Source organism: Zalophus californianus, chromosome 17 (genome assembly GCF_009762305.2).
Source record: "Zalophus californianus isolate mZalCal1 chromosome 17, mZalCal1.pri.v2, whole genome shotgun sequence".
In the NCBI taxonomy this organism is placed as follows: domain Eukaryota; kingdom Metazoa; phylum Chordata; class Mammalia; order Carnivora; family Otariidae; genus Zalophus; species Zalophus californianus.
Window position 1 is genome coordinate 4,653,027 of NC_045611.1, and position 23,619 is coordinate 4,676,645.

Sequence of the window (23,619 nt, forward strand, 5' to 3'; positions counted from 1 at the left end):
TTTCTAGGGGAGATTTGATTTTATTTTTTTAAAAAGATTTAAAAGAGAGCGCGTGCATGTGTGTGCTTGTGAGCTGAGGGGAGGGGCAGCGGGAGATGGAGAGCGAGTATCAAGCGGACTCGGGCTGAGCGTGGAGCCCGACACAGGGCTTGATCCCATGACCCTGAGATCGTGACCTGCGTCAAAACTAAGAGTCGGACACTTAACCGACTATGGCACCAAGGTGCCCCTCCAGGGGAGATTTTAGAAAAGCAGGGTAACCTACCTCTTAAGAGGGTGGCCTCCATGCCAGACTACTCAAGTTCCCAGCTGGCTTTCCCACTCACTGCCACATGGCCCCAGGCCCATTGATGAGCCACCGTGGGCACCTCTGTGTTTTCATCTGGAAAGGGGGGTGGTTAGTAACAGGTTGGGAAGATTGCTTAGAACAGCAACTGCCACAGAATAAATGCTGCATGAGAGAGACACAGCGAGAGAGGGAACACAAGCGGGGGCAGAGGGAGAGGGAGAAGCAGGCTTCCTGCAGAGCAGGGGCCCGACACGGGGCTCGATCCCAGGACCCCGGGACCATGACCTGAGCCGAAGGCAGATGCCTAACGACTGAGCCACCCAGGCGTCCCCATTTTTAAGGCTTTTAATACATATTGGTAAATGACTGTTGTAAAAGGTAACATTTATTTTATTTACATTCACTCACAACATATGAGAGTCCTCATTTTATTGGGTTGAATTCTTAAACATGATTTGTGTTTTATACTGGTGTCTCAGTTTATGTCTCTCACAGTGTTACTTGATTTTTATGAAGAAACAAAACAAATAGAAACAGACTGATAGGTTCAGGAAACTGTTGGTTACCAGAGCGGGGAGGGGTTGGGGGGGCAGGAGAAATAGGTGAAGGGGATTAGGAGGTACAGACCTGCAGTTATAAATAAGTCAGGGGGTGTCAGGCACAGCCTACATGGTTACAACTTCGTGTGGCGATAGATGGTAACCAGACTTAGGGGGATCACTTCCAATGTGTGAAAATAACAAAGTGCTAGGATGATGTGCACCTGAAAGTAATAGGGTATTCTATGTCAATTATACTTGTTTTCAAGAAGTTTCTTGATCTAATGTAAATTGTGGAAACACTGGAGTCAGTTTTAACAGAAATTTACTTTACCATGAATCTTTTCAGGGTTTCTGTCAATTCGTTAGAAGGAGAATTAGTTTGAATTTCACTTCGACTAGCTCAGTCACATCTGTTGGGCTGTCCTTCTGTGTGACAGTTGATGTGTGTGAGTCTACCTGATTTGGTTTGTAGTCTGGTCGTGCACATAGTGGGCAGCTCAGACTGAGTAAGAAAAGAGCCTAAAATTGCCCTCCCCACCACTTTTTAAAATTTAATACACCCATCCTTCTCATTCATTCCTAGCATCTGAGACTAAGTATAAAACTTCTTCTTCTTCTTTTTTTTTTTTTTTTTACATATTTTGGAAACAGTTTCAATCTACCAGAAAGGTTCCAAGAACAGCACAAAGCCTTTTCCCCTCTGAACTATTTCAAAGTAAGTTGCAGACCTGATATCCATTATTCCTAGATACTTCACGGGGGCATTTCCTGCAAGCAGAGTCCTACTTACATAAAGCACAGCCTTCAAAATCAGGAAATGAGTCCTGACACCTCCCTGCTATGTCATCCCAGGCGGGCCCTGTTCAGGTTTGCCAGTTGTTCCAGGAATGTCTTCACAGCGGAGGGATCTAGTTGAGAACCTCAAGTTCAGTTACCGGTCATGTCTCCTGAGTCTCCTTCAGTCTGGAGCTGTGTTTCAGCCAGTCCTTGGCTCTCATTACGTTGGTAGTTTTCAAAATTACAGGCCAGTTTATTTTGAAGAATGTCCCTTGATTGGGTTCTGATGTTTCCTCATGATGTGATTCAGGTTGTGCATCTTTGGCAGGAACCCCACAAGTGATGCCGGCCTCTTGCAGTCATCTGCTCGGTGTACCTGGGTCTGTTTGTCCCCTGGCTGGTTAACTTGGTGAAGCTTCTCCGCTGTAGGAGAAGCAGCATGTCCCTTTGGAAATAAGGATTTTTTTGTTGTTGTTGTTGGGAGGCATTCCGGGCCTATGTAAATATCTCGTTCTTCAAGTTTTCAGCTTAGTTTTTAAATGTTACTGTGGACTCTTGTTTTGTATTTTCTGCAGTGGGTTAACATCTGTTACTTTCATTATTTATTTTGATGCTCAGGCTGTCCCACGCTGGCCTCTGTGTTCCTTAGACATACTCCCATTGTTCTCTGAGTGCTTTCTCACTTTCTGGCACAGGATGTTCCAGACTCACCTGCCCACTCACCTGGAACTAGGAGCCTGGTTTCTTGGAGTGAAGAATGGCATTTAGAAAACCAGTTCTGGGGGGCGCCTGGGTGGTTTCGTCAGTTAAAGCGTTTGACTCTTGGTTTTGGCTCAGGTCTGTTCTCGGGGTCGTGGGATGGAGCCCCACATTGGGCTGCGCGTTCAGCACAGCGTCTGCTTGAGTTTCTCTCCTACTCTCCCCCTCTCTTCTGCTCGTGAGAGCATGTTCTCTCGCCCTCTCTCAAATAAATAAGTTAATCTTAAAAAAGAAAAAAGGAAACCAGTTCTGGGTACTAGATGGGCTCCCTCCTGTTGAGCTGTCACTACTCCCATGTCCTTGCAGTAGACAGAGCTAGGAAATGTACGTGTGCGTGTGTACCACATACACACTTGCATGTTTGTTTTTACGTCTGTCTGTCCCATGTGTTGAGAAGCCGGAGTTCGCACCAGTACCTCTACCCTCAGTCTGACCCTGCGTGGATCTTTCAGGTTTTTTCCCTTATTCATACCTGTGCCTTTCTTCTCTGACAATAGAAACGTGCTTCCCATTATCTGTAAATATTTATTTGATCAACTCAATTTCCCGCTTTCACGGTCATCACCCCACTCAGGCTCCGACACCCTCACCAGATGCCTCTGCTCCACACCTTCCTCACCCTCTCAAGACGCCATCGCCCCACACCAGGCCACCGTGGCTCTCCACCAGCGCCTTCTTGCCCTTGGCTGAATTACGCAGAAAGAGAGGAAGAAAAGGAAAGACAGAGCTCTTGTTAAAAATGTTTCTTTTCCTATGTGTATATGTCTGCGTCTGTATTTACACGCTCTGTACGCATTGCTGCTTCCATTCCTCCCCCTAGATGGTGAGGCTGTCTCGGGGACAGTGCTCAGCAGGTTTGCCTTGTGTAGTGAGAGCTGGTGGGGGGTGGTAACCCATCGTTGACACAGGTGAGTGGATGTTTAGATGAGGGAGGTGTGGTCTGTGCCTTTGAAGCCCCAGTAGAGAAGTCAGTGGGGACTGGCTGTCTTTAAAACAGGCCAGTGGCACAGTGGCCGTCCTGTGACCTCGGTGCCCGTGGCATCCTTCACCAGCCTCTGTGCCCCTCTTGGCATTTTTGTTTTCTTCAAAGCAAATTTGTATTTTGAAGCCCTCTTATTCTGGGATTGGGAAACCATAGAAACTTCAGTATCTGTTATCAGAGTTTTTTAGGAGTGTCTTCTTAGAACCTAGAATGTAAGCAGGTCAGCCACAACCAAACCAGAGAGGTGTCTCCTTGTCCCATAATTTCCAACCTTCCCGTTATCCCCACGGGACTTTTCTACTTGAGGGTGTCTTCCAGCCCCTGGTGGTTTTGGAGTTTGGGGCAGGCTGCTGTTCGCCCTTTTGTGTGTGGCCCTTTCAACAGACTGCTGTTCGTTATGGAAATTCTTTCTTACAGATTTTGGGTTTTTTTTGATCTCCCTATTCCTTTCTGCCCTGATCCATGCCTTCCCAGCGCTAGTGCTTACCCTAATTTTCACATGGTCAGAGCTCAGCACCTGCTGGTGTTCCCCAAACCAGCTTTTCTTGCACTTTCTCCGTCTCCGTCAGGGGCAGACGCCCTCTGTCTGGACAAGAGGCCTCAGTGTTGTCCCTGGCTCCTCAGGTGTGCATCCTCCAAATCTGGCTGTCCGCAGGTTGTCTCACTGCCATCCCGTGCCCCCCTTCCTCGCCCCTCCTGCCCCAGCCTGGCCCGACACAGTTGTCCTGGGAGCCGTCCAGTCGGCCCCCTGCGTCTGCCTGTGCCCCCTTCTGTACAGAAGCTGGAGCGAGCCAGTTCTCGTGCCGACCAGCTGGGCTCGCTCCTCTGCTCAGATCCTGCTTTGCCTCCCATTGGGAGTGAGAGCTGAGGTCCTTTCTCTGACCTACAAGGCCCTCCCCCCACTTCTCCCATCCCTTCTGCTTTCCGCCTCCCTCCCCCTGCTCCAGCCACACCGGCCCCTTGGCTTTCCTTACACAAACCAGGCGTGTTCCTGGCCTCGGGCTTTTGGGCTCGCCCTTCCCGGTGCCTCCGGTACTGTGCCCAGCTGGCCTGGCCAGCTTCCTGCTTCCGTAGGTCCTTCCTCAGAGGCCCCCTCCCAGGCTCACGGGGCACCTCTGTGTACACACACACACACACACACACACACACACACACACACACACACACACACACACACACACACGCTCACGCCATGAGCTCGGAGGTTTGGCTTGGGTTTTGTTGGCTGCTGTGTCCCTGCTGTCTGCTTGGTGCTTGGCTCTGTGCTTGGCTCTGTGACTGGCGCCGTAAAGGAGTCGGACCTGGGAGCAGAGCTGTTCAGCAACCCCACGGGGCTCCAGTTCATCTCTGCGCACCTCATGCCCATTGCTTCCCGAGGGCCCCGCACAGGGGTCGCACCCGTGCCAGGTGCCTGCTTCCCACCGTCTTTCCGCCTCCAGGTTGGCACCCCGTGGCCTCCCTCCTCCTGCGAAGGACTTGCTGATCCTCTGCACGTCCTGTGTTGTTCTGGGCTGTGCTGTAGCTGTGTTCAGGCTGCTCCACTTCTCCCCCCGTATTTCCGCCGGCTCGGGCTCTGCCAGAGCGCCCTCCACCTCCTCCTCGGCAGAAGCCTCCCATTTCACCCAGAAGAACTCTTGGCGTGGCATCCCGGCCCTGCGTGTGCGCCTCTTCTTCCGTGTCTTCCTGCGCTTCGGTTAGCTGTTTGCTTTTCTTGTCGGCCTCTTGGCTGGATCGCACCTTAATCTTGGTAAGCACGATATAAAATTGTATGATTTAATTGCATAAATTAAGGTAGAACGTCTTAGGGATACTGTGGTGTCCTTGTTTCCAAAACCTAAAACGTTTTCTCTTCGGGAGAGAGCTGATTATCTTAGGCATTTTTAAAGATTGAAACCCCTCTCACGTTTTCTTCGCATTTCTGGGGATCAGTTGTAGAACGCCAGCCATCTCTCCACACGGGCTGTGCTGGGAGGTCGCTGTCCGTACCTGTGTGCAGACTAAGAAGAGGTTTAATTAAAGTCAGTCTGACGCAGTTAGGACTAAGATTGGCTCGCATCACTCGATAATATTTGTTGCTCAAATATGTCATAGATTCTTTAGCTTGAGGCAGAAGAGCTTAAGAGATTGCCTTTATTTTTTTTTTAATTTGCCTTAATTGAGAGACCTGTTTAAATCTTTTTCACTGTAAGTTCATTTAACATGAGAACTCTTCTCACCAGTGGTGAGCTTTATCTTCTTTGACCACTCATACTATAATTAAGTGAGGTATATGCTTCATGTGATTATAGTCTGTGATACCCCATTACTGCAAATATCAAGTATAAGCAGAAAAAATTGGGGTTCACTCCCAAGCGTATTGCCATGAAATTTGTTGGAGTGGCTTTTTTGGTGTCCCCTGTTGCCTTTCTTTGGTCTTTCTGTTCTGATCTTTGGTTTTAATTTCTTTGTTCTCGTGGTTGGCATTTTCATTGTTGTTCTTTGTGTTGATAGGGAAATAAGTTCTAAAATTTCATTTCCATCTGATGAGCTCCATTCAACCAGCCTTAGTCTCTAGTGCCGGAGAAGGCCTGCTTTTCAGGGTCGTGTGTTACTACAGCAGTGAAGTCCTAAATATTAACCTTTTAAACTTTTTTAGATTTTATGTGTTTTCCTGTGTGAATAGAGGCACATATGAGTAGTTCCAGAAACCACAAAGTCCTTGTTACTCTAAAGCACCAGTTGCTGCCAGAGGAAAGGGTTTTAATAATTCCGTACCTCTCTTTAAAGGGGGTCAACTCCTGGTCCTAAGTGTTTTCTTTTTAGAAACAAGTTAGCAGTGTAAGGCCTGTCCTGTTTTATTGATCTCTGTTCCCCTTGCTGGATTATTTATGTTTCTGGTGGGATCAGTGCAACTGATTTTTCTGGATGTGCCACAGCCAGCATTGTTGTTTTGTTTGTTTTACTGCCACTCTGTTGTTCATTGTGAAGAATGATCACTTTTCTGCCATTCACATACTTGAAAGATATCTGTGCCTGTGTGTAATTTAACACTCAGATAACACTTCTCTCTGGCAGCAATGTATCTCACAAACTGTTCTCTTGTATTACTTCCAGTAAAGAGGTAATCTGGTTTTATAACCTATTTAGCAGGTTAGATTTCTTTAAGGTGAGGCTTCATGTAAAATAAATTTGATGACTGTGTAAACCCTTTTATGTTCTCTTCATAGAATTGGCAGAAAATATTTCAAAATCTGAAAGGTATAGTTTGAATAATTTTAAAAGCATAGTTTCTCTAAAAGAAAGTGGCAAGGATATGACTTGCATGGAAATTGGTTTGTCCTTAGGTATTATTTTACGGTAGAAAGTGAGGATGTATATACCAAGCTTTTGCCTGAAGAGTTGGTAAAATTTATGGGGAATTAAACTACTGTTGCAGGGCGCCTGGGTGGCTCAGTCGGTGAAGCGTCCGACTCTTGGTCTCAGCTCAAGATCTTGATCTCAGGGTCATGAGTTCAAGCCCCGCATTGGGCTCCACACTGGGTGTGGAGCCTACTTAAAAAATAAATCAAATGCTGTTGGGGAAGAGCCCTGGAGATGAAGGGTTGCACATGATGAGAATCAAGAATCTGAGGTCGAAGCAGAGCGGGGGGGGGGCAGATGTGTAGGACTGTGATCCCCCCTCTCTGGCTGCTTGGGGGCTCAGTATTCCTGGTGTTGTTATGCTCAGTTTGCTCCGTTTTTCTCATTTGTTTCAACCTTTCTTATTTCTTAATTCTTATTCTCTCTGCCGGAGAGAAGTGAGGAGTAATTAAAGAAAGAGAAGACCAGGTGTTTTGTGCCTGGGCTACACGTCTGTCTCATCTTCTCACGGGGCGTCCTTGTGGCTCTCTGGCCTGCGGTGCACGTAGGACTGACTCCCGAAGGACTGACTCCCGTAGGGCTGACTCCCGAAGGACTGACTCCCATAGGGCTGACTCCCGAAGGACTGACTCCCGTAGGGCTGACTCCCGAAGGGCTGACTCCCGTAGGACTGACTCCCGTAGGACTGACTCCCGTAGGGCTGACTCCCGAAGGGCTGACTCCCGTAGGGCTGACTCCCGTAGGGCTGACTCCCGAAGGGCTGACTCCCGTAGGGCTGACTCCCGAAGGGCTGACTCCCGAAGGGCTGACTCCCGAAGGACTGACTCCCGTAGGGCTGACTCCCGTAGGGCTGACTCCCGAAGGGCTGACTCCCGTAGGGCTGACTCCCGAAGGGCTGACTCCCGTAGGGCTGACTCCCGTAGGGCTGACTCCCGAAGGGCTGACTCCCGTAGGGCTGACTCCCGAAGGGCTGACTCCTGTAGGGCTGACTCCCGTAGGGCTGACTCCCGAAGGGCTGACTCCCGAAGGGCTGACTCCCGAAGGACTGACTCCCGTAGGGCTGACTCCCGTAGGGCTGACTCCCGAAGGGCTGACTCCCGTAGGGCTGACTCCCGAAGGGCTGACTCCCGTAGGGCTGACTCCCGTAGGGCTGACTCCCGTAGGGCTGACTCCCGAAGGGCTGACTCCCGTAGGGCTGACTCCCGTAGGGCTGACTCCCGTAGGGCTGACTCCCGAAGGGCTGACTCCCGTAGGGCTGACTCCCGAAGGGCTGACTCCCGTAGGGCTGACTCCCGTAGGGCTGACTCCCGTAGGACTGACTCCCGTAGGACTGACTCCCGCCTGGCTTGCTTTGTTTTGCAGACGGCTCACAGCTCCCAGAGGGACCGCCCGCCCTGCCGGACTGTGGTTCTGTGCTGCAGATGGAGTGGAGGACTCAGTTGTCTGGCCCAGAGTGACAGGAGCCCGAGGTCCAAGATGGAGAAGAAACGAAGAAAGAAATGAAAGCCTCTTTCCAGGCCAAACCACAAAAGGCCATGAAATTTAACTTTTATTTACGTTGGACAAGACTGTAAAATGGCTGATCAATAATATTTCAGCTTTTGGCCGAAACAAAAATTAACTTATAATCAAGAAAGAAAAAAAGTGCGATTTGAATTTATGCGATTTTATGACCATATTCACTTAGGACCATGAAGCTTGTCAACATCTGGCTGCTTCTGCTAGTGGTTTTGCTCTGTGGGAAGAAACATCTGGGTGACAGACTGGAGAAGAAGTCTTTCGAAAAGGCCCCATGCCCTGGCTGTTCCCACCTGACGTTGAAGGTGGAATTCTCCTCAACGGTTGTGGAATATGGTAATGATATTATTTTAGCCCCCCCTTCCCATTTTTTAAAAACTTAACTTTAAATATTAGCTTTTGCCAAAAAAGACATTGTCCTCTTTTCTATGATACATTTCATATGAGGTGAGCACACAGTGCTTAGATGTTCACTCTGCTAAAGTTGGTTTTCCCAAGATAGGTAGCTTCTGTGAAGCAAGGACGTTGGCATTCTGAATTACTTCCCTAAAACCTGATTCTCTGGGACAGGTACCATTGCAGCCACGGAGGGTGGGGAGTTGGGAGGTGCGGAATGTTCAGTAAAATAAAACTGAGCCTTTCCTTCTGAATCCCTTTTTCCTATTTGAAAAAGTTACGTGCATTTCTTTGCCATATATTCAAACTTCTGTTAGTCTTTGCTTTTTGAAAAATAGCACAGGTATCTGATTTTAAGTGATGTCTTCTGTGATCAGGGGGCTCATACAGATCATTTTAACCTAGCGCTCTGGAAACGGCTGTTCAGGGCCTTTAAACCAGTCTTCGTTTACTGCTCCTTCTGTAGGGTTTAGGATCTGTAAGTTTTCTTTTACCAGGGAAATCTGAGAGTGGATACACTCTTATGTTACAATACAGGGACATAAATTCTTATTTTTATTTGTGGTCATTGATTTCAGAGTACATCGTGGCTTTCAATGGATACTTTACAGCCAAAGCTAGAAATTCTTTTATTTCGAGTGCCCTGAAGAGCAGTGAAATAGACAATTGGAGAATCATTCCTCGAAACAACCCATCCAGTGACTACCCTAGTGATTTTGAGGTGATTCAGATAAAAGAAAAACAGAAAGCAGGGCTGCTGACGCTTGAAGATCATCCCAACATCAAACGGGTGACACCCCAGCGGAAAGTCTTCCGTTCGCTCAAGTACGCAGAGTGTGAGTACTGTGATCTCGGGCTCCGCTTGTCAGTCTCTGCTTCATCTGCCTCGCTGGGGTTCAGAGAGAGAATGTGCATATTCACACAGCCTGCTGAGAAGGGGTTCAGTCAACACCCAAGTCCCTTATCTAGTTTCATCAGTTGTGAACGTTTTCTTGTCAGGAGTTTAAAAAACTAACAACAGGCTTCATGCTATTCTGGTGGGAAAAATCTGCAAGTTTGCAGTATGGGACGATGGTGATGTCTGTCTCTCCTGCAAGTGGTTTTCACCCAACCTCCTCGGAGAGGTCGGGGTGTTTGAGTCTCCTCTGGTTGCACTGTGCTTCTGTCAGCGTGTGTTTTTATTTTTAAGGCATCTTGTAAAACATCCTTTCTGTGGGTTTCGTTTTGTTTTTCTGAGAGCCTCCTGACCATGCACAGTCCTGCCTCCCCTGGGCCTGTTTTAGTCACAGGCTGTGCAGGTGTGAGGATGGAAGGCGTTTGATTATTCTTCCAGCCTGAGGGCTTATTCTTTCCCACTTCTTTACAACTTGGGCTCATCAGGTTAGAGTTTATCCTTAAATAATAAATTGCATATTTATTACTTAACATTTTCCAAAGCATGCTTATTACCAGAGAAAAGGTTTTTTCCCATTTGTGATAAACTAGCGTAACAAATTGCCAGTTCTGTTATCATTTACTGTCATTTTTTTCCTCTGGAAGGAAAGAGAAATAAAGTTTTCCTTTTCTCCCTTTGTCAGGTAGTAGGCCTGAGAGCCTCTGAGGTTCGGAAGAGGCGCCCAGGGAGGCCGAGCTAATTTGCATACTGTGACAAGCCCGCCCTTGGAGGCGCCACCGAGTTCAGGTGTCTGACTTCCTCAGAGCTCTCTGTGTCAGGCCAGATGTTCTGTGATGCTTTTCTCTTTAAAAACAATCCAGGAAGATCAAACCAAACCAAAGCTTGTGCACTTAGCCAGATAAATGGCTTAGCGTTGTGCTTTTTTATTTTACTTTTTTAACATAAAGAGCCCCAGGACATTTTAAGAAACATGGAAATGCCTAATTTTAGCACAGCAATCCTGGAATCTCAGGGTTGGGTTCCTTTCTCTACACTCTCCACCATGGCTGTCGGACGTGTGCTTGACGCCCCCTAAGGACGTGGTGCACTGCCGACAGGCCCAGTCCGTCTTGTCACCATCTGCTACCTTGTGTGCTGCACCGCTTTCCTATAAGCTTCAACTTTTTCCATCCCCAAAATGGAGATAATGCTACCTACCTCCTAGGGTTCTCACGAAGATGATATAAAATAGTGCAAGTGTAAGAGCTTAGCAGAGTTTTTAGGATGTAAATAGACGTTAAATATGACTTGTTTCTCTGGCTGTGTTGTGAGAAGGCTCTGCTCTGTTTTGGCTGGAACCTGTCCCACCCTGGCTCCCATCCCTGGCTCTGTCCACAGGCTGGAAGACAGAGCCAACCTGTTTGCCTCAAGACAGTGTTTAAAGGTGTTGTCAAGATATCCACGGTGTCCCCCTTGACGGATTCTTCTCTCCAGATCCTTCAGCCGTCCCTCCCACGACACGGGTTCAAGCCCTCTCACCATTTTAACTGCTTTCCTTCCAGTACTCTCTAGTTTTTCTGAATTGCTCTTACAGAGCTGCGTTCATTACTCTGGTGTAGTCTGGTCTGCTTCAGGCCGACGGAGCAGACCCCTCGCGCGTTGTCAATACCACTCTGCCGTCAGCACCCCAGTATTGTCCCCCGCTGTTGACTTAAAGAACAGAGTCAACATGGCAAGTTCAGCGCAGAATAATTTCAGTTGGTCTGTGCAAATAATTACTTAATGGCATTGACATGACTGTTTTTCCAGGTCCCTATGCTTTATCATGGGGAAGCCTGGTAAGACGGGAATAAACGATAGTCATTTGCTTCAGAGACAGAATTTCAGTAGTAGGAGCATAGGTGTGTTCTTCTCAAAACTGATCGGAGATTCAGTTTTTCTTCATGATAGCATGGTCCTGGAAGGTAAGGACTACTCATGTTTCTTTTGCTTTTTCCTTCCATTTTTAACAAAGTAAGGTACTTACAGATAATGGAATTCATGGTTGTCAGTGCGGCTTTGCAGGTGTTGATGCGAGCGCAGCCTGTGGTTGCCTTGCAAGATCAAGAGAAGACACGGTTCATCGCCTTCAGACCCCCCCCCCCCCCGCCCCAGCTCCTTTCTAGTTCTTCTGCTTTTGGAAAGCATGTTGAGAGTACTGAGCAGTGTACAGTTGGAAGAAGGTCCTGCTGCTGTTGGACCAGAGACAGGTGTGGTGGGTTGACATGCCTTTTTCTGTCCCAGCACCCAGGGCTGTGACACTTCGCCATCACTCAGTGGCCATGTGCTTCGTTGTTGTTCTGTTGTTGTTGTCATTGTGTTTAACCCTTTTGGTTCAGTGAGAACAAGTTACTGGTGAAAAATCAGACATTTCTCCTTTCTTCAGTTTTAGGCACAATTGACTTTCTCTCTTTAAAAGTGGTTATTTTGCCAGTCCTTCTCTGCTTTCCGTCAGTTAGGAAATGCCAAGTAGAGGACTCTTTGGGAATAACGATGATAGCTAGGTGATGTCCTGTGAGTGTAACTGCCTGGAGAAAGGCCTCTGACAGGGGCGAGAACCCCCCCTACCGTCACCCAAGGTTTCAGGGGTAGTTGGCGCTCTTTCCAGAATGGGTGCTCTCCCTTACGGGTCGGGTTGTCCCCGCGCTGCTCCGCTTCTCATCTGTCTCTCCTTGGCTCTAGCGGACCCCGTAGCGCCCTGTAACGACACTCGGTGGAGCCAGAAGTGGCAGTCATCCCGTCCCCTGCGAAGAGCCAGCCTCTCCCTGGGCTCCGGCTTCTGGCACGCTACCGGGAGACATTCGAGTAGACGGCTGCTGAGAGCCATCCCACGCCAGGTCGCCCAGACCCTGCAGGCGGACGTGCTCTGGCAGATGGGTTACACAGGTGCGTGCTGTTCACCCGGGAGCCACGTGGGGCCTGCTGGCCGGGGCGCCCCCCCCATCTCCGGTGCCTAGTGCTTCTGCCACGGGCCTCAGGCACCTGTGCTTCCGTTGCGTGTGGAGCTGGACACATCCGGCCGCTTCCCCCCGCTGCCTTTGACTTCCACTGTGCTGGGCATCTGTTTCTGTGCCTTTTTAGATTGTTTCATCCTCTGCACCTTTTCTATCTTTCTGTATCATTTCTGAGGTTAGGGGTTAGATGGAGCATTTCTCTCCTCTTGACACGTAGGTGAACACACAGGGAATGAGATCAAGTGCAGAGATGGTTGCTTAGAAGAGATAACGTGGAAATGAGTTTTTCCCTTGAGTGTGGAGCTCTGTGCAGAATGGCCGAGTTAGAGAGTGTGCACCTGTCGATCATTAGTTTCAGAGCAGGGGATGGTATTCATGACCATATCCTAGGAAATAAAACAACCAATAAGGTACTTTTCCTGATTGATGCATCATGGCAGAACATCACTGTCATAACTACTGTGAAGGTTTGTACCCCACCCCAAACGGAAGCCAGTTTCTGTAGCCCCCCTCCCATCCCTGTCCATCTCAGCTGGTCTCGGGGTCCTCACCCGCATCCCCTAGCCTGGGAGACCCTTACCTCTCCCTTGATTTCCCTAGCCCACGCCCTGCAGAAGATCTGAGACACTTGAACTCTTCACACCTGGTGGACTGATGTTTCATTAAAATGATTATCACCTCGTGGTTTTATCTTTTCAGGGCGAGAACTCTTCACAAAGCAAATTCTCTAAACAGAAAAGCATTTTCTGTCCCCCCCAAACCAAGTGGTTTTTGAGATTGTATGCATTATTTAAATGTAAGCAGTATGTTCTGATAGTTACGTCGGTGTAACTGATTATTTAACGTAGTATTGACATGTAAACACAGCTCTCACACCAGAAAGACCCCACTTTTGTGACATCTGTTAGCTGTTAAATAATACAAGCATCTTGGATTTTTCTACGTGTTTTCTAGAATTTCTTGATCTGGCAGTGTCAGTCTTGACATCAGTGCACATAGCTTTTGGGCCGTATCTGAAATAGGCTGCTTGTTGTAGCAAGGTATGCTGGTTTTCCTTACTGTACCCTTACCCCCGCGTGCTGCCGGCAGCCCCTGTGTGCAGAGGTTATTAATGAGCAGCGTCGGAGGGTAGGCATGGGAATGGTCTCCCCTCTCCTGGGGATGTTCTGTATTGGTGCCCTTCGTTCCACAGTGCCTCTCTACAGAGATGAGGGGAGGGAGACCTGGGGGAAGTCACCAGGAGGGGGTAGATCACTCCCATGTGGAGGACTGAGCGCTGGTGACAGGTGAGGGTTGTCCCAAGAGATTTCCCCTGTAGCCTCAGGTCTTACTAAGCACTTCTTGGCTCAGCCCGGGCCCCTGGGGTTCCTGACCTAACGCGTGCCCGTTGGGCAGGCTCTGGGCCTCCGTGACAGGTCCCAAGGAGGAATGTGTTTTATAGACAACATCCAAAAAGGTGATTTCTCCAAACATGATTGTGTTTGCTTGTTTTTTTTTGGAATAAGGTGCTAACGTAAGGGTTGCTGTTTTTGACACTGGGTTGAGCGAGAAGCATCCCCACTTCAAAAATGTGAAGGAGAGAACCAACTGGACCAATGAGCGGACGCTGGACGACGGTGGGTGGCGATGTTGTGGTGTGACCCGGTCTCTGAACCTTGCTCCTGTCCCCAGTTTTACGGGTTCAGAGTGCAGTTTTCTGGATGCTCATGATGACAACAGTCATGTAGGGCTGTTACCGAGACGAATCCACATTGTTCATGTGCCTTTGGGCAGAAGCTTGTCTGTCTCAGGATGTCAGGAAGTAGCATTTGAGGAGAGCGGGCTGCCTGGTGGAGGAGCACTGACCTCCCAGTTTGAGAGGGGGTAGGGGTGCGAGGCCCAGAATCGGTGCAGCCAGGGCGAGGGCTCTGGGTGGGAGACCGTGCAGGGGCGGTGCAGCTTCTTCATCCGGGGCTCAGAGAGCGAGGCTGTTTGAATTGGTGGTTTGAAGTGTTGCATCTAGGCACACATTATCAGCTCTGTTCTGTGACTTATCTCCTTGTGGTCTGCAGGGCTGGGCCATGGCACCTTTGTGGCAGGTGTGATAGCCAGCATGCGGGAATGCCAAGGGTTTGCTCCAGATGCAGAACTTCATATTTTCAGGGTCTTTACCAATAACCAGGTAGGTGTTTTGAGGACCCCTGAAGTTTAAGGAGTTGACATTGAAACATAAAAAAGTAAAACTTTGGAGAACACATTCATTGAAAAGCAGCACGCCTCCTCGATGCTGAGCTGCTTCTGGTGTCCCACACGTGCCACGCTGTCCCTCCATAGCCCCTCTGTGTGGCTTCGCCCCTTCGCCACCCCTCCATCAGCCTCACTTGGACCCTGAAGACCCCACCCCAGCAGCATCTCATTCCTTCCTGTCCTCCTGGCCTCGCATCTCATTCCTTCCTGTCCTCCTGGCCTGCCCCCACGTCACGGGCACATTTCTGGCGCTTTCACGCGCAAGAAGAATCTCGAGTTGGTGTGTTTGTCGCCCCTCCTGGGCTGTGACAGGCTTGAGGGCTGCCTCTGTACCACGTGGTGTCATGCTGGGCAGTGTGGGATCCCGGCCCTGTTCCCTAGCTTTTCGTAACTACTCATAGAAAAGGGGAGGGTCCTGTTTATTTTTTAAATTTAATTTTTTACAGATAATTCACGGTTCAGAAATATCTAAAGGCAACACAGGGATAATTCCCCCAACGCTGTTCCCATCCAGCAGGGGCTCACCTTACTTCCTCATGTCTCCCATGTGATAGTTTCTTAAATTTCTTGTACCCCCTCCTCCTATATTTGCCTATACAAGCAAACATAAACTTGTCTTATTTGTAAAAGCCTTTAAAAACATAATTCTTAAATTTTGCACTGATCCTGTTTCTACTGTAAGTTTAATTGTATATTTTATAAAAACATCTGAGTGGTGTTACACAAGGCGATTCAGCTGTCAGGAAACCGGGGGGGAATTGAACATCAGAGAAATAATTCTATGAGATAACTTTTATTGATGCCGTTTACCCATGAGTCTGTTTAGGCCGAAGAATATTAGACAAATACAGTAAACTGGGCAGAAACGTTCAACTGAAAGGGAAGTGTCTTGTGATAAATCCCTTCAAGGAGGGGCAGTGAGAGGTGTGGGGGTTCACCCCACCCCGGAATATACTTGAGGGTGAGGCGCTGTGCGTCCTGCCTGGAGAGAGCCCCCACAGCACGGCTGTCCCTTGAGTCCAGCTGCAGGGACCTAGAATTTCCGGGTGTCTACTTTACATTTCAGAGCATTATTTCTTCCGGGTTTTCGTTTCTGAAATTTGAGTTAATATGTCATGCTGCTTAAGAGGCTATACTTTACCCTTAGAGACAGAAACTCTGTTGTAGTCCTTCGAGACTTTCACTAAAACCCCTGAAGTCGTGTTTGGCAATTAACTAGGTATCCTACACCTCCTGGTTCCTGGACGCCTTCAATTACGCCATCTTGAAGAAGATGGATGTGCTGAACCTCAGCATTGGCGGCCCCGACTTCATGGACCATCCCTTCGTTGACAAGGTTGGTCGTGTCCCCGCACAAAGGACAGTGGCGCGCCTGATGAGAGCTTCTGCTCTCAGCGCTTCATCGCTGGTGCGTTGGTGGCCTGTCGTGCACGGGGTACCCGCCCTGTCAGGACGATGGGTGAGGGCGTGAGCTTTGGCGACTTGGTTAGGAGCAGCACGTCCTGCTGTGCTGGTTCCTTCTCCAAAAGGCGCGTTTCAGAACCTGCCCGGAGAGCAGGCTCTGCTCTGTGCACCGCAAGGCCCCAAATCCTGGGTTTGGTCAGCGCCGATGATGTTTGCTGGTTGGCAAATGTCTGTGCCCGTGAGGGTCTAGTGTTACCGTTTCAAGGTCACCCTTCTTTCTTTAGGAGTCTTTTTAGAAGGTGTAGTTGTTTTTGGACAGTTGTATGTGATTGAGAGTGGCACACTTCATAAATAAATGTTTGCTAATCCTGTAGGTGTGGGAATTAACGGCTAACAACGTAATCATGGTTTCTGCTATTGGCAACGATGGGCCTCTTTATGGGTGAGTATTCCCCCCTAGGGATGACTTAGAGGGGTTTTTTCCCCCTGAAATAACTGCAGATCTGTTGTCTATCTGTCCCTGTGTCTGTCTCAAACTGTGTATCACGGGAACGTTCCACACACAACCAGCCAGACTATGAAATGAGCCAGTGCCCACCACCCCCGCCTCACTGGTCAGCTCAGGCCAGCCTTTTTCTGCTTAATAATTTTTTATTTATTATTTTTTCGTTTGCTGTAAACAGTAGTTTGGAGGCCTACAGTTTTTATTCACCCCCCCCTTTTTTTTCTGAAATCATGAAAGTAAACCTGCTAGAAATAAATGGATTGTACAGTATTTATTGAGACCCACTCTGCGAGGCCCGGGCACGAGACGGTAAATGGGATGAGGTGCCTGTCGTCTTAGGAAGCACGAGGTGCAGACGTGGCAGAGCTGGTGGAGGGGGAAAGTGTGGGCCGTGTAACAGACCCAGCCGCCGTCTGCAGGGTTGATGAGTGGGGTCAGATCGAGGGAAGCAGAGAGAACGCAGTCACAGAAATGCTCCTTTGCGCTGGGTCGTCATGGTGAACTAAAGCAGCATGAGATGTGAAACATAGTCACTGCGGTATAGGCCTCGAACTCCTGTCTGGTTAGAGATCCCGATCTTCTTTCACCTACGGCTCTGATTCTTGTTCCATAGGTGATGCGCGTAAGTCGTCTCTTGTGCTGAAATGCTTTTGCAGCAGGATATGTGTCATTCTCTGTTGTTGGGTCCCCAGGACCTGTGTGGTTCGGTGCTGTGACGGTATGAGGTAACCACAGAGGGGAAAGAAGACGCAGACCATCCTCTCTACTGTGCAGCTCAGTGGGGAGAGACAAGCGTGTGCCTGGGCCTTCAGAGTTGCTCACTGCATCATGCAGTGACACCCCCAGGCGTGCACGACGGGGTCTCGACTGATGGACTGACACAAGGGGCCCAGGGCACAGGGTTAGGCTGAGCTCTAGGAGATTACTCTTTGTATAGGTCAGGAGCTGTACGTCCTGGCAGCTGTGGTTCCAGCCTGATCGTTGTAAGCGATCCTGTCTCCTTGTCAGGGGCCCACGGTTCTGGGTTTGCTATGTTGCCAGTCGTGTGTGCTGTGACGTGTGGGAGACCCCAGGTACTAAGCTGTCTGGTTGCCCCTTTCATGTGTTTCTCCCCTTGGCCACTTCTCCTTCTGGTCCCCCCTCAGTCCGGAGTCCCCAGACTGTCCATCAGCTTTCCAGCCTGTCTCCCTGCCTGGATGGTGTAAGGTCACCGCTGTGGGAAGAGCACAGGCCCTGGGGCCCTCTCATCCCCAGGCCTCGGCCTCACTGTCTGTCACAGTGGGCATGAGGCCACCCTGGGTGGCACTTGCAAGGGAGACCTTTGACGGCAGAGGGAAGGCTCTGCCAATACTGAGCCCTTGGAAGTGGTAGCTCTTCCCTTTCCTTGTTTTCTGTTCTGCTCCTTAGACAGATTCTAGCAATTTTCTTATTCCAAGAATCTGCAGTAGGTTGTCATTGCCTAATTAGATGCACATTTTTGTTTTTGGTTTTTAAGGTTCTCGCTACTTTATCCTGGAGCCAGCCAACTTTTTCTGCAAAGGGTCAGATAGTAAATATTTTAGAGTTTGCGAGCTGTGTGGTGTTTGTTGTCAGCACTCGCCTGCCCTTGCAACGGGAAAGCAGCCTTGGACGTGTGTAAATGAATGGGCGTGGCTGTGTGGGAAAGGGGGACGTGCGTGGACAGGTGGTGGGCCCCCTGGGGGAACTGTAGCCTGCAGGTGCTGGCTCCGCTCAGTCCCCCACTGCGCCTTCCTCAGACCCAGTCCCCTCCTGGGTCTCCCTGCGGTAACCCTCTTTATCCCCATCCCCATCACCTGTTCTTGCTGCTGGCCCTCCTCGCTTGCCTTTCTTTCTGTTCACACCCCTCTCACCAGCTCTCCCACGTGGCATTCTGACCGCTCTCCCCACGCTGGTCACTCTTCTGAAATCCTGTGACTTCTGTGGGCAGTCACACTCTTATAATCAAAGAGTTGTCCACTTTCTGTGTGTTAGAGGAGCACCCTCGTGAGGGCCCCGTGTCGGGCTTAGCATCTGCTTGTGAAGCCGCATGGGGCTCGTGCTGGGAATGCCCCCCCCCCCCCCCCACCGTGATGCCTTATTGCTTGGGCTTCGGGGAGTGCAAGGCAGATGACAGACCGTGCTCAAAGAGCTGTAGTCTGTCACAGACGTTGTGCTCCCACCCCTCTGAAGTAATGCTCACATCCACACGATGCCCCGCCTGCGAGCCCCTCTCAGGGTCCTGCGCCCTTGGCATACTTGGACTTCGTTTTTAGCACAAGCCAATAAAAAAATCGGGCGCCTGGGTGGCTCAGTCAGTTGAGCGTCTGCCTTCAGCTCAGGTCATGATCCCAGGGTCCTGGGATCAAGCCCTGCATCGAGCCTGCTCCTCCCTCTCCCGCTCCCTTTGCTTGTGTTCTCTCTCTCTCTGTCAAATAAATAAAATCTTTAAAAAAAAAAAAAAAATCGGTGTTGGTGCCTCTGAACAACCACCTGGTAGCATGTCGGTGGCCGGTGAGCTAAGAAGGCAGTGCCGGGATTGACTCGTGGTGGTTTAAAATAGTTGGTTAAGAGCATGTGCCCTAGAGTCTTGCTATAATATCCCTTAAGCCCCTGGGAGATCACTTGTGGTTGGATTGTCAGAGTTCTGGTTTTGGTGATAGAGCTGTAATAGGTGAAGTTCAGAAATGCAATTGAAATTGTTTGATACTTTCCAACAGTTTGAATTCATCTTGACTTAATGTCTTGTCTTTAGAGTTAAAACCTCTGTGGTTTGTTTCACTATGATTTCTCTGCAGATCTGGTGCACTTGTGGTATTGAGGAGAATTGCATGGTTTTTCTTTGTGTCTGTCTGCCCCGTGAGGAGGTCATGATGAGGGTGGAGGGGTCGTTCCTCGGTTCCCTGTGAGGCACGGGCGCACCCTGCACGTGATCAGTTGAGAACTTTGACTTCCTGACGGTGGCAGGTGCCAGTGTGTGGCTATTGCCGCTTCCCGGAGAAGTGTGGGATCTAGTGGGGGCAGGATGCACACCCTGGGCGCTGTGTGAGGGTGATGCGAGAGCCCGTGAGTGGGCGACTGTTGTGAGCGTGCGGAGTCTTGTGCCGTTCAGAGAGAGGACTCCTCCTGGCCCGGGAGCACGAGGGAGAAGTGTGTCTTGGGAAATGATGAGGAGGTGCTCCACATACAAGATAATGGCCTCAGCCCAGCGTGGCCTTTGACAGCCACGAGGAGTCACACAAGAACCTCACGCCATCTTCGATTTTTCTGGAAGTATAGGCCCTTATCTGAATTACTCTTTTTTTTTTTTTTTTTTTTTAAGATTTTATGAGAGAGAGAGAGAGAGAGAGAGAGGGAGCAGGGTGAGGAGCCGGGGGGAGGAACAAGCCGACTCTGTGCTCATCGCGGAGTCTGACATGTGGCTCGATCTCAGGACCCTGCAATCATGACCCGAGCCGCAATCAAGAGTCAGACATTTAATCAGTGGAGCCACCCAGGTGCCCCCCACATTACTCGTTTAAAATACTTCTCTTCCTTTGTGTTTTTGTGCCTCAATCTAGCACCCTGAATAACCCTGCTGACCAAATGGACGTGATCGGAGTGGGCGGCATTGACTTTGAGGACAACATCGCCCGCTTCTCCTCAAGGGGAATGACTACCTGGGTAGGCTTCTCTTCACTAGCGGGATGCGCCGCACAGAACCGTGTGTGTATGAGTCTTGGGTGTGTTTATAGGTGTGCATATGGAAAAGCAGCTGGGGGAGGTGGCCGGGTGGGTGCTTGCCTGGCCACTTGGAGGAACGATCTGGCACCTTGGATGTCTGCCATTTCGTGGTGGTTCTAAGTGGTGCTTCCCGCTTCCCACTTCTCAACTGACTTCTGAGTAACTCACTTTTTAGGTTGGTTGGATTCATGCCCACGTTTCCTAACTGGTAGGAAGGTGTGCAGTCCTTCCTCAGTGCTGGTGAGAGGATTTTTCTTGCCTTAGGAAGCTGGAGAAGCCAGTGAGAACAGTTTACTCTCATCTCTGCTGCGCTGGAAATAATTCTATTTAGCTGGACAAGATTGAAATACCTCCAGCAGGTTAATCAGCTCAGCTCCTTGGGGTTTAATGGTGCCGCGGAGTTGTCCTCCGCTACCCCCAGGACAGAGTTGGATGTGCAGGTAGCTGCTCCTGTGGGCAGGCTCGGGTACTCCAGCCTGCCTTTCCTGATGCTCTGACTCACGAGTCATGCCCTTGGCCTTCACCAAGGCCTTGTTTCGTAGCGGCATTTTGAGAAACGTTCCCGCCTGGTCTGGAAGTCATCTTTACACAGGGCCCCATGCAAATCTGGATCCAACATCTAGTTAGGTTTGAGAGCCAGGAAGGATTTTGTTCACTTCAGATTGGTGTACTTCTTTCCTACAGAATTTAAGGTCTTGTTGTAATTCTCATTTTGCCTCAACTTTCAGGACATTTAAGCGAGTAACTCGGTTAAGATCTTGTTACTCGTGCAGTTACACTTACTATTCTGAGTGTTTTCTTTCCCCTCTGCTAAGAGACTGAAATACCCAGTCGTGTCATCTTTTCCTTGTAAAGAAACTTTACTTTTTTTTTTTTAAGATTTTATTTATTTGAGAGAGAGAGAATGAGAGAGAGAGAGCACGACAGGGAAGAGGGTCAGAGGGAGAAGCAGACTCCCTGCTGAGCAGGGAGCCCGATGTGGGACTCGATCCCGGGACTCCAGGATCATGACCCGAGCCGAAGGCAGTCGCTTAAGCAACTGAGCCACCCAGGCGCCCCATTTCTTTAATTTTTAATTCTGATTTTCTGACATTTTTAATATATCTCTAATTTTTAGGTTACTTAAAGCAATTTCTAGTTTCTAGTCTTAAATTTAAAATATTCACTTTGAATTGCTTTGTCGCATTACTGTTGTACTGGTTATTATAAAGCACACCTGGAATAATTTCGTTTTCGATATTGCCATTTAAGCTTGTGTTCTAGCGCAGTGAATTTCAGCAGAACCAGTGTGTGACTAAGGTTACACCATGTGGAATTTACCCCATATTCACCCCCAACTGTGTGCAGATGCATGCCGGTGCTGTGCCGTGGGGGAAACCAAGCTGCTTTCTCCATAGGAACTCCCAGGAGGCTATGGTCGTGTGAAGCCCGATATCGTCACCTATGGCGCTGGAGTGAGGGGCTCTGGGGTGAAGGGGGGCTGCCGGGCCCTGTCAGGGACCAGCGTGGCTTCTCCGGTGGTTGCTGGTGCCGTCACCCTGCTGGTAAGGTGAGTGCCGCTCAGCAGAGAGGAGGTGGTGCTTCAGAGCAGGGGCTGAGTCTTGCTTGTCCCCAACCAGCCTTGAGAGTTGAGGAGCACGCCGTGACCCTGGCTCCATCTCTCTCTCTCCGTCTCCACCCTGTTCCATGGGGGTGGGGATTCATGTGCACGAACACACGGTAAATCTGACTGGAAAGCGCTGGGTGAGGGCACAGTACCTGCGACTGTTGTCATGTCTGCTTTTGTTCCAGTTTGTTTTTACTAAATACTTTTTTTTTTTTTTTAAGATTTATTTATTTATCTGAGAGAGAGAGTCGGGGAAGAGGCAGAGGGAGAGGAAGAGAGAGAATGCTAAGCAGGTTCCACACTCAGTGCAGAGCCTGACGCCGGGCTTGATCGCAGGACCCTAAAGATCATGACCTGAGCTGAAATCAAGACCTGGATGCTTAACCGACTCAGCCACCCAGGAGCCCCTTAAAGACTTATTTTTAAGAGTTGGTTAAGCGGCTGCCTTCGGCTCAGGTCATGATCTCAGGGTCCTGCATGGAGCCCCATGTTGTCGGGCTCCCTGTTCCGTGGGGAGTCTGCTTCTCCCTCTGACCCTCCGACCCTCCCTCCCCTACTCGTGCACGCCCACATGCTCTTTACTTCTCTCTTAAATAAATACAATTTAAAAAAAAGTGATTTTAGGTTCACAGCAATATTGAGGAAGGTTCAGGATTCCCCAGGGACCCTGTGCTTCCATTTTTTTTTTTTCCTTTTTAACATAACAGTTTTGTGCCGTGGTTGTACTTTTTATGTCCAAGCAAGTGTGTATCTCAGGGAACAAAAAGATGTTTTCCTCCCATTTCTTCATTTCCTTAGGGAGTGACCTTTTAATGTGCTCTGTTAGCCAAGAGGAGCTGCGGTCAGGCAGCGGGACTGAAGTTTCTGTGTGTAATTTATCTGTTCTCTCTGTCTCATTGAGTCCCTCGTATGGTTGGAACAGAGCTTAGCGATTGGCCCTTAATTTTGCAGATAGTGAAGTTGGAAGAAAGTTCTCAAAGGGACAGTTGGCCAGAATTGACGCTCATGTGCTGTGACTTAGTCAGATGGGCCGTGTGCCTTATTCTCACGGTTACAGAGAGAGGTCTTTGGAGTTAGTGCTCATTTTGTATTTTCCCCCAACTCACTCTCTTTCGACTCAGATGAGGCCTTAGTTGAGCTTTTGTGTTGGGGTAATGTAAAACTGCATAGTTGAAAGTTAATATATTCTATGTTAATTTTAAAATTAAAATAGGGAAATGATAATAAGTGTTTTTGTATTTAAAGTTCTTTTTTAAAGCCAGTAAGTTTATGTTGATTTTAGCTTCTGAGGCCTGGAATGTCTTTTTAATTCATAATCTTTGATGAAGGTAGGTATCTATCTGTGACCTCCTTTTCCCATCCTTCCCTTAGAGTTCAGAGCCAGATTCTTGAAGATACTGACACTGGCCAGGGTGGGCTCTAGAGAAGAACCCTGTCTGTTTTCTTCCAGTTGTTTTCCTTACCCCATATTCCGTGCAGAGAGGAGGAGGGGAGGGAAGGCAGACTGGCGTCACCTGGTCGCACGCAGGCTTTCATACTCGGTGGAGAAGCACGTTCCGCTGGGGTCTGGCTACCTTGTCGCTTATAGGAACAGAGACCCTGGCTCCTTCCCCGCTGACCATGACTGCAGACGGGGCTGAGGCTCAGTTGCACTCCTGAGCCCAGCAGACCTCTCCCCATTGGGCGAGC

The 23,619-nt window shown here is 49.2% G+C and overlaps 1 protein-coding gene across 2 annotated transcripts in view; it reads left to right on the forward strand.

Moving 5' to 3' along the window:
* The window catches only part of MBTPS1 (membrane bound transcription factor peptidase, site 1), a 52,954-nt gene that overhangs the window by 4,639 nt on the left and 24,696 nt on the right, over positions 1-23,619 (forward strand). The window contains exons 2-10 of one of the 2 annotated variants that reach the window (XM_027618085.2): positions 8,051-8,542; positions 9,181-9,438; positions 12,198-12,401; positions 13,975-14,085; positions 14,521-14,630; positions 15,915-16,031; positions 16,474-16,541; positions 20,162-20,264; positions 21,722-21,873. In XM_027618085.2, the coding sequence (XP_027473886.1) occupies positions 8,380-8,542; positions 9,181-9,438; positions 12,198-12,401; positions 13,975-14,085; positions 14,521-14,630; positions 15,915-16,031; positions 16,474-16,541; positions 20,162-20,264; positions 21,722-21,873 (1,286 nt within the window). In that variant the 5' untranslated portion in view covers positions 8,051-8,379. Of the gene's footprint in view, positions 1-8,050; positions 8,543-9,180; positions 9,439-12,197; positions 12,402-13,974; positions 14,086-14,520; positions 14,631-15,914; positions 16,032-16,473; positions 16,542-20,161; positions 20,265-21,721; positions 21,874-23,619 lie in introns of those variants that run through there. The other variant, XM_027618086.2, reaches the window with a different exon arrangement.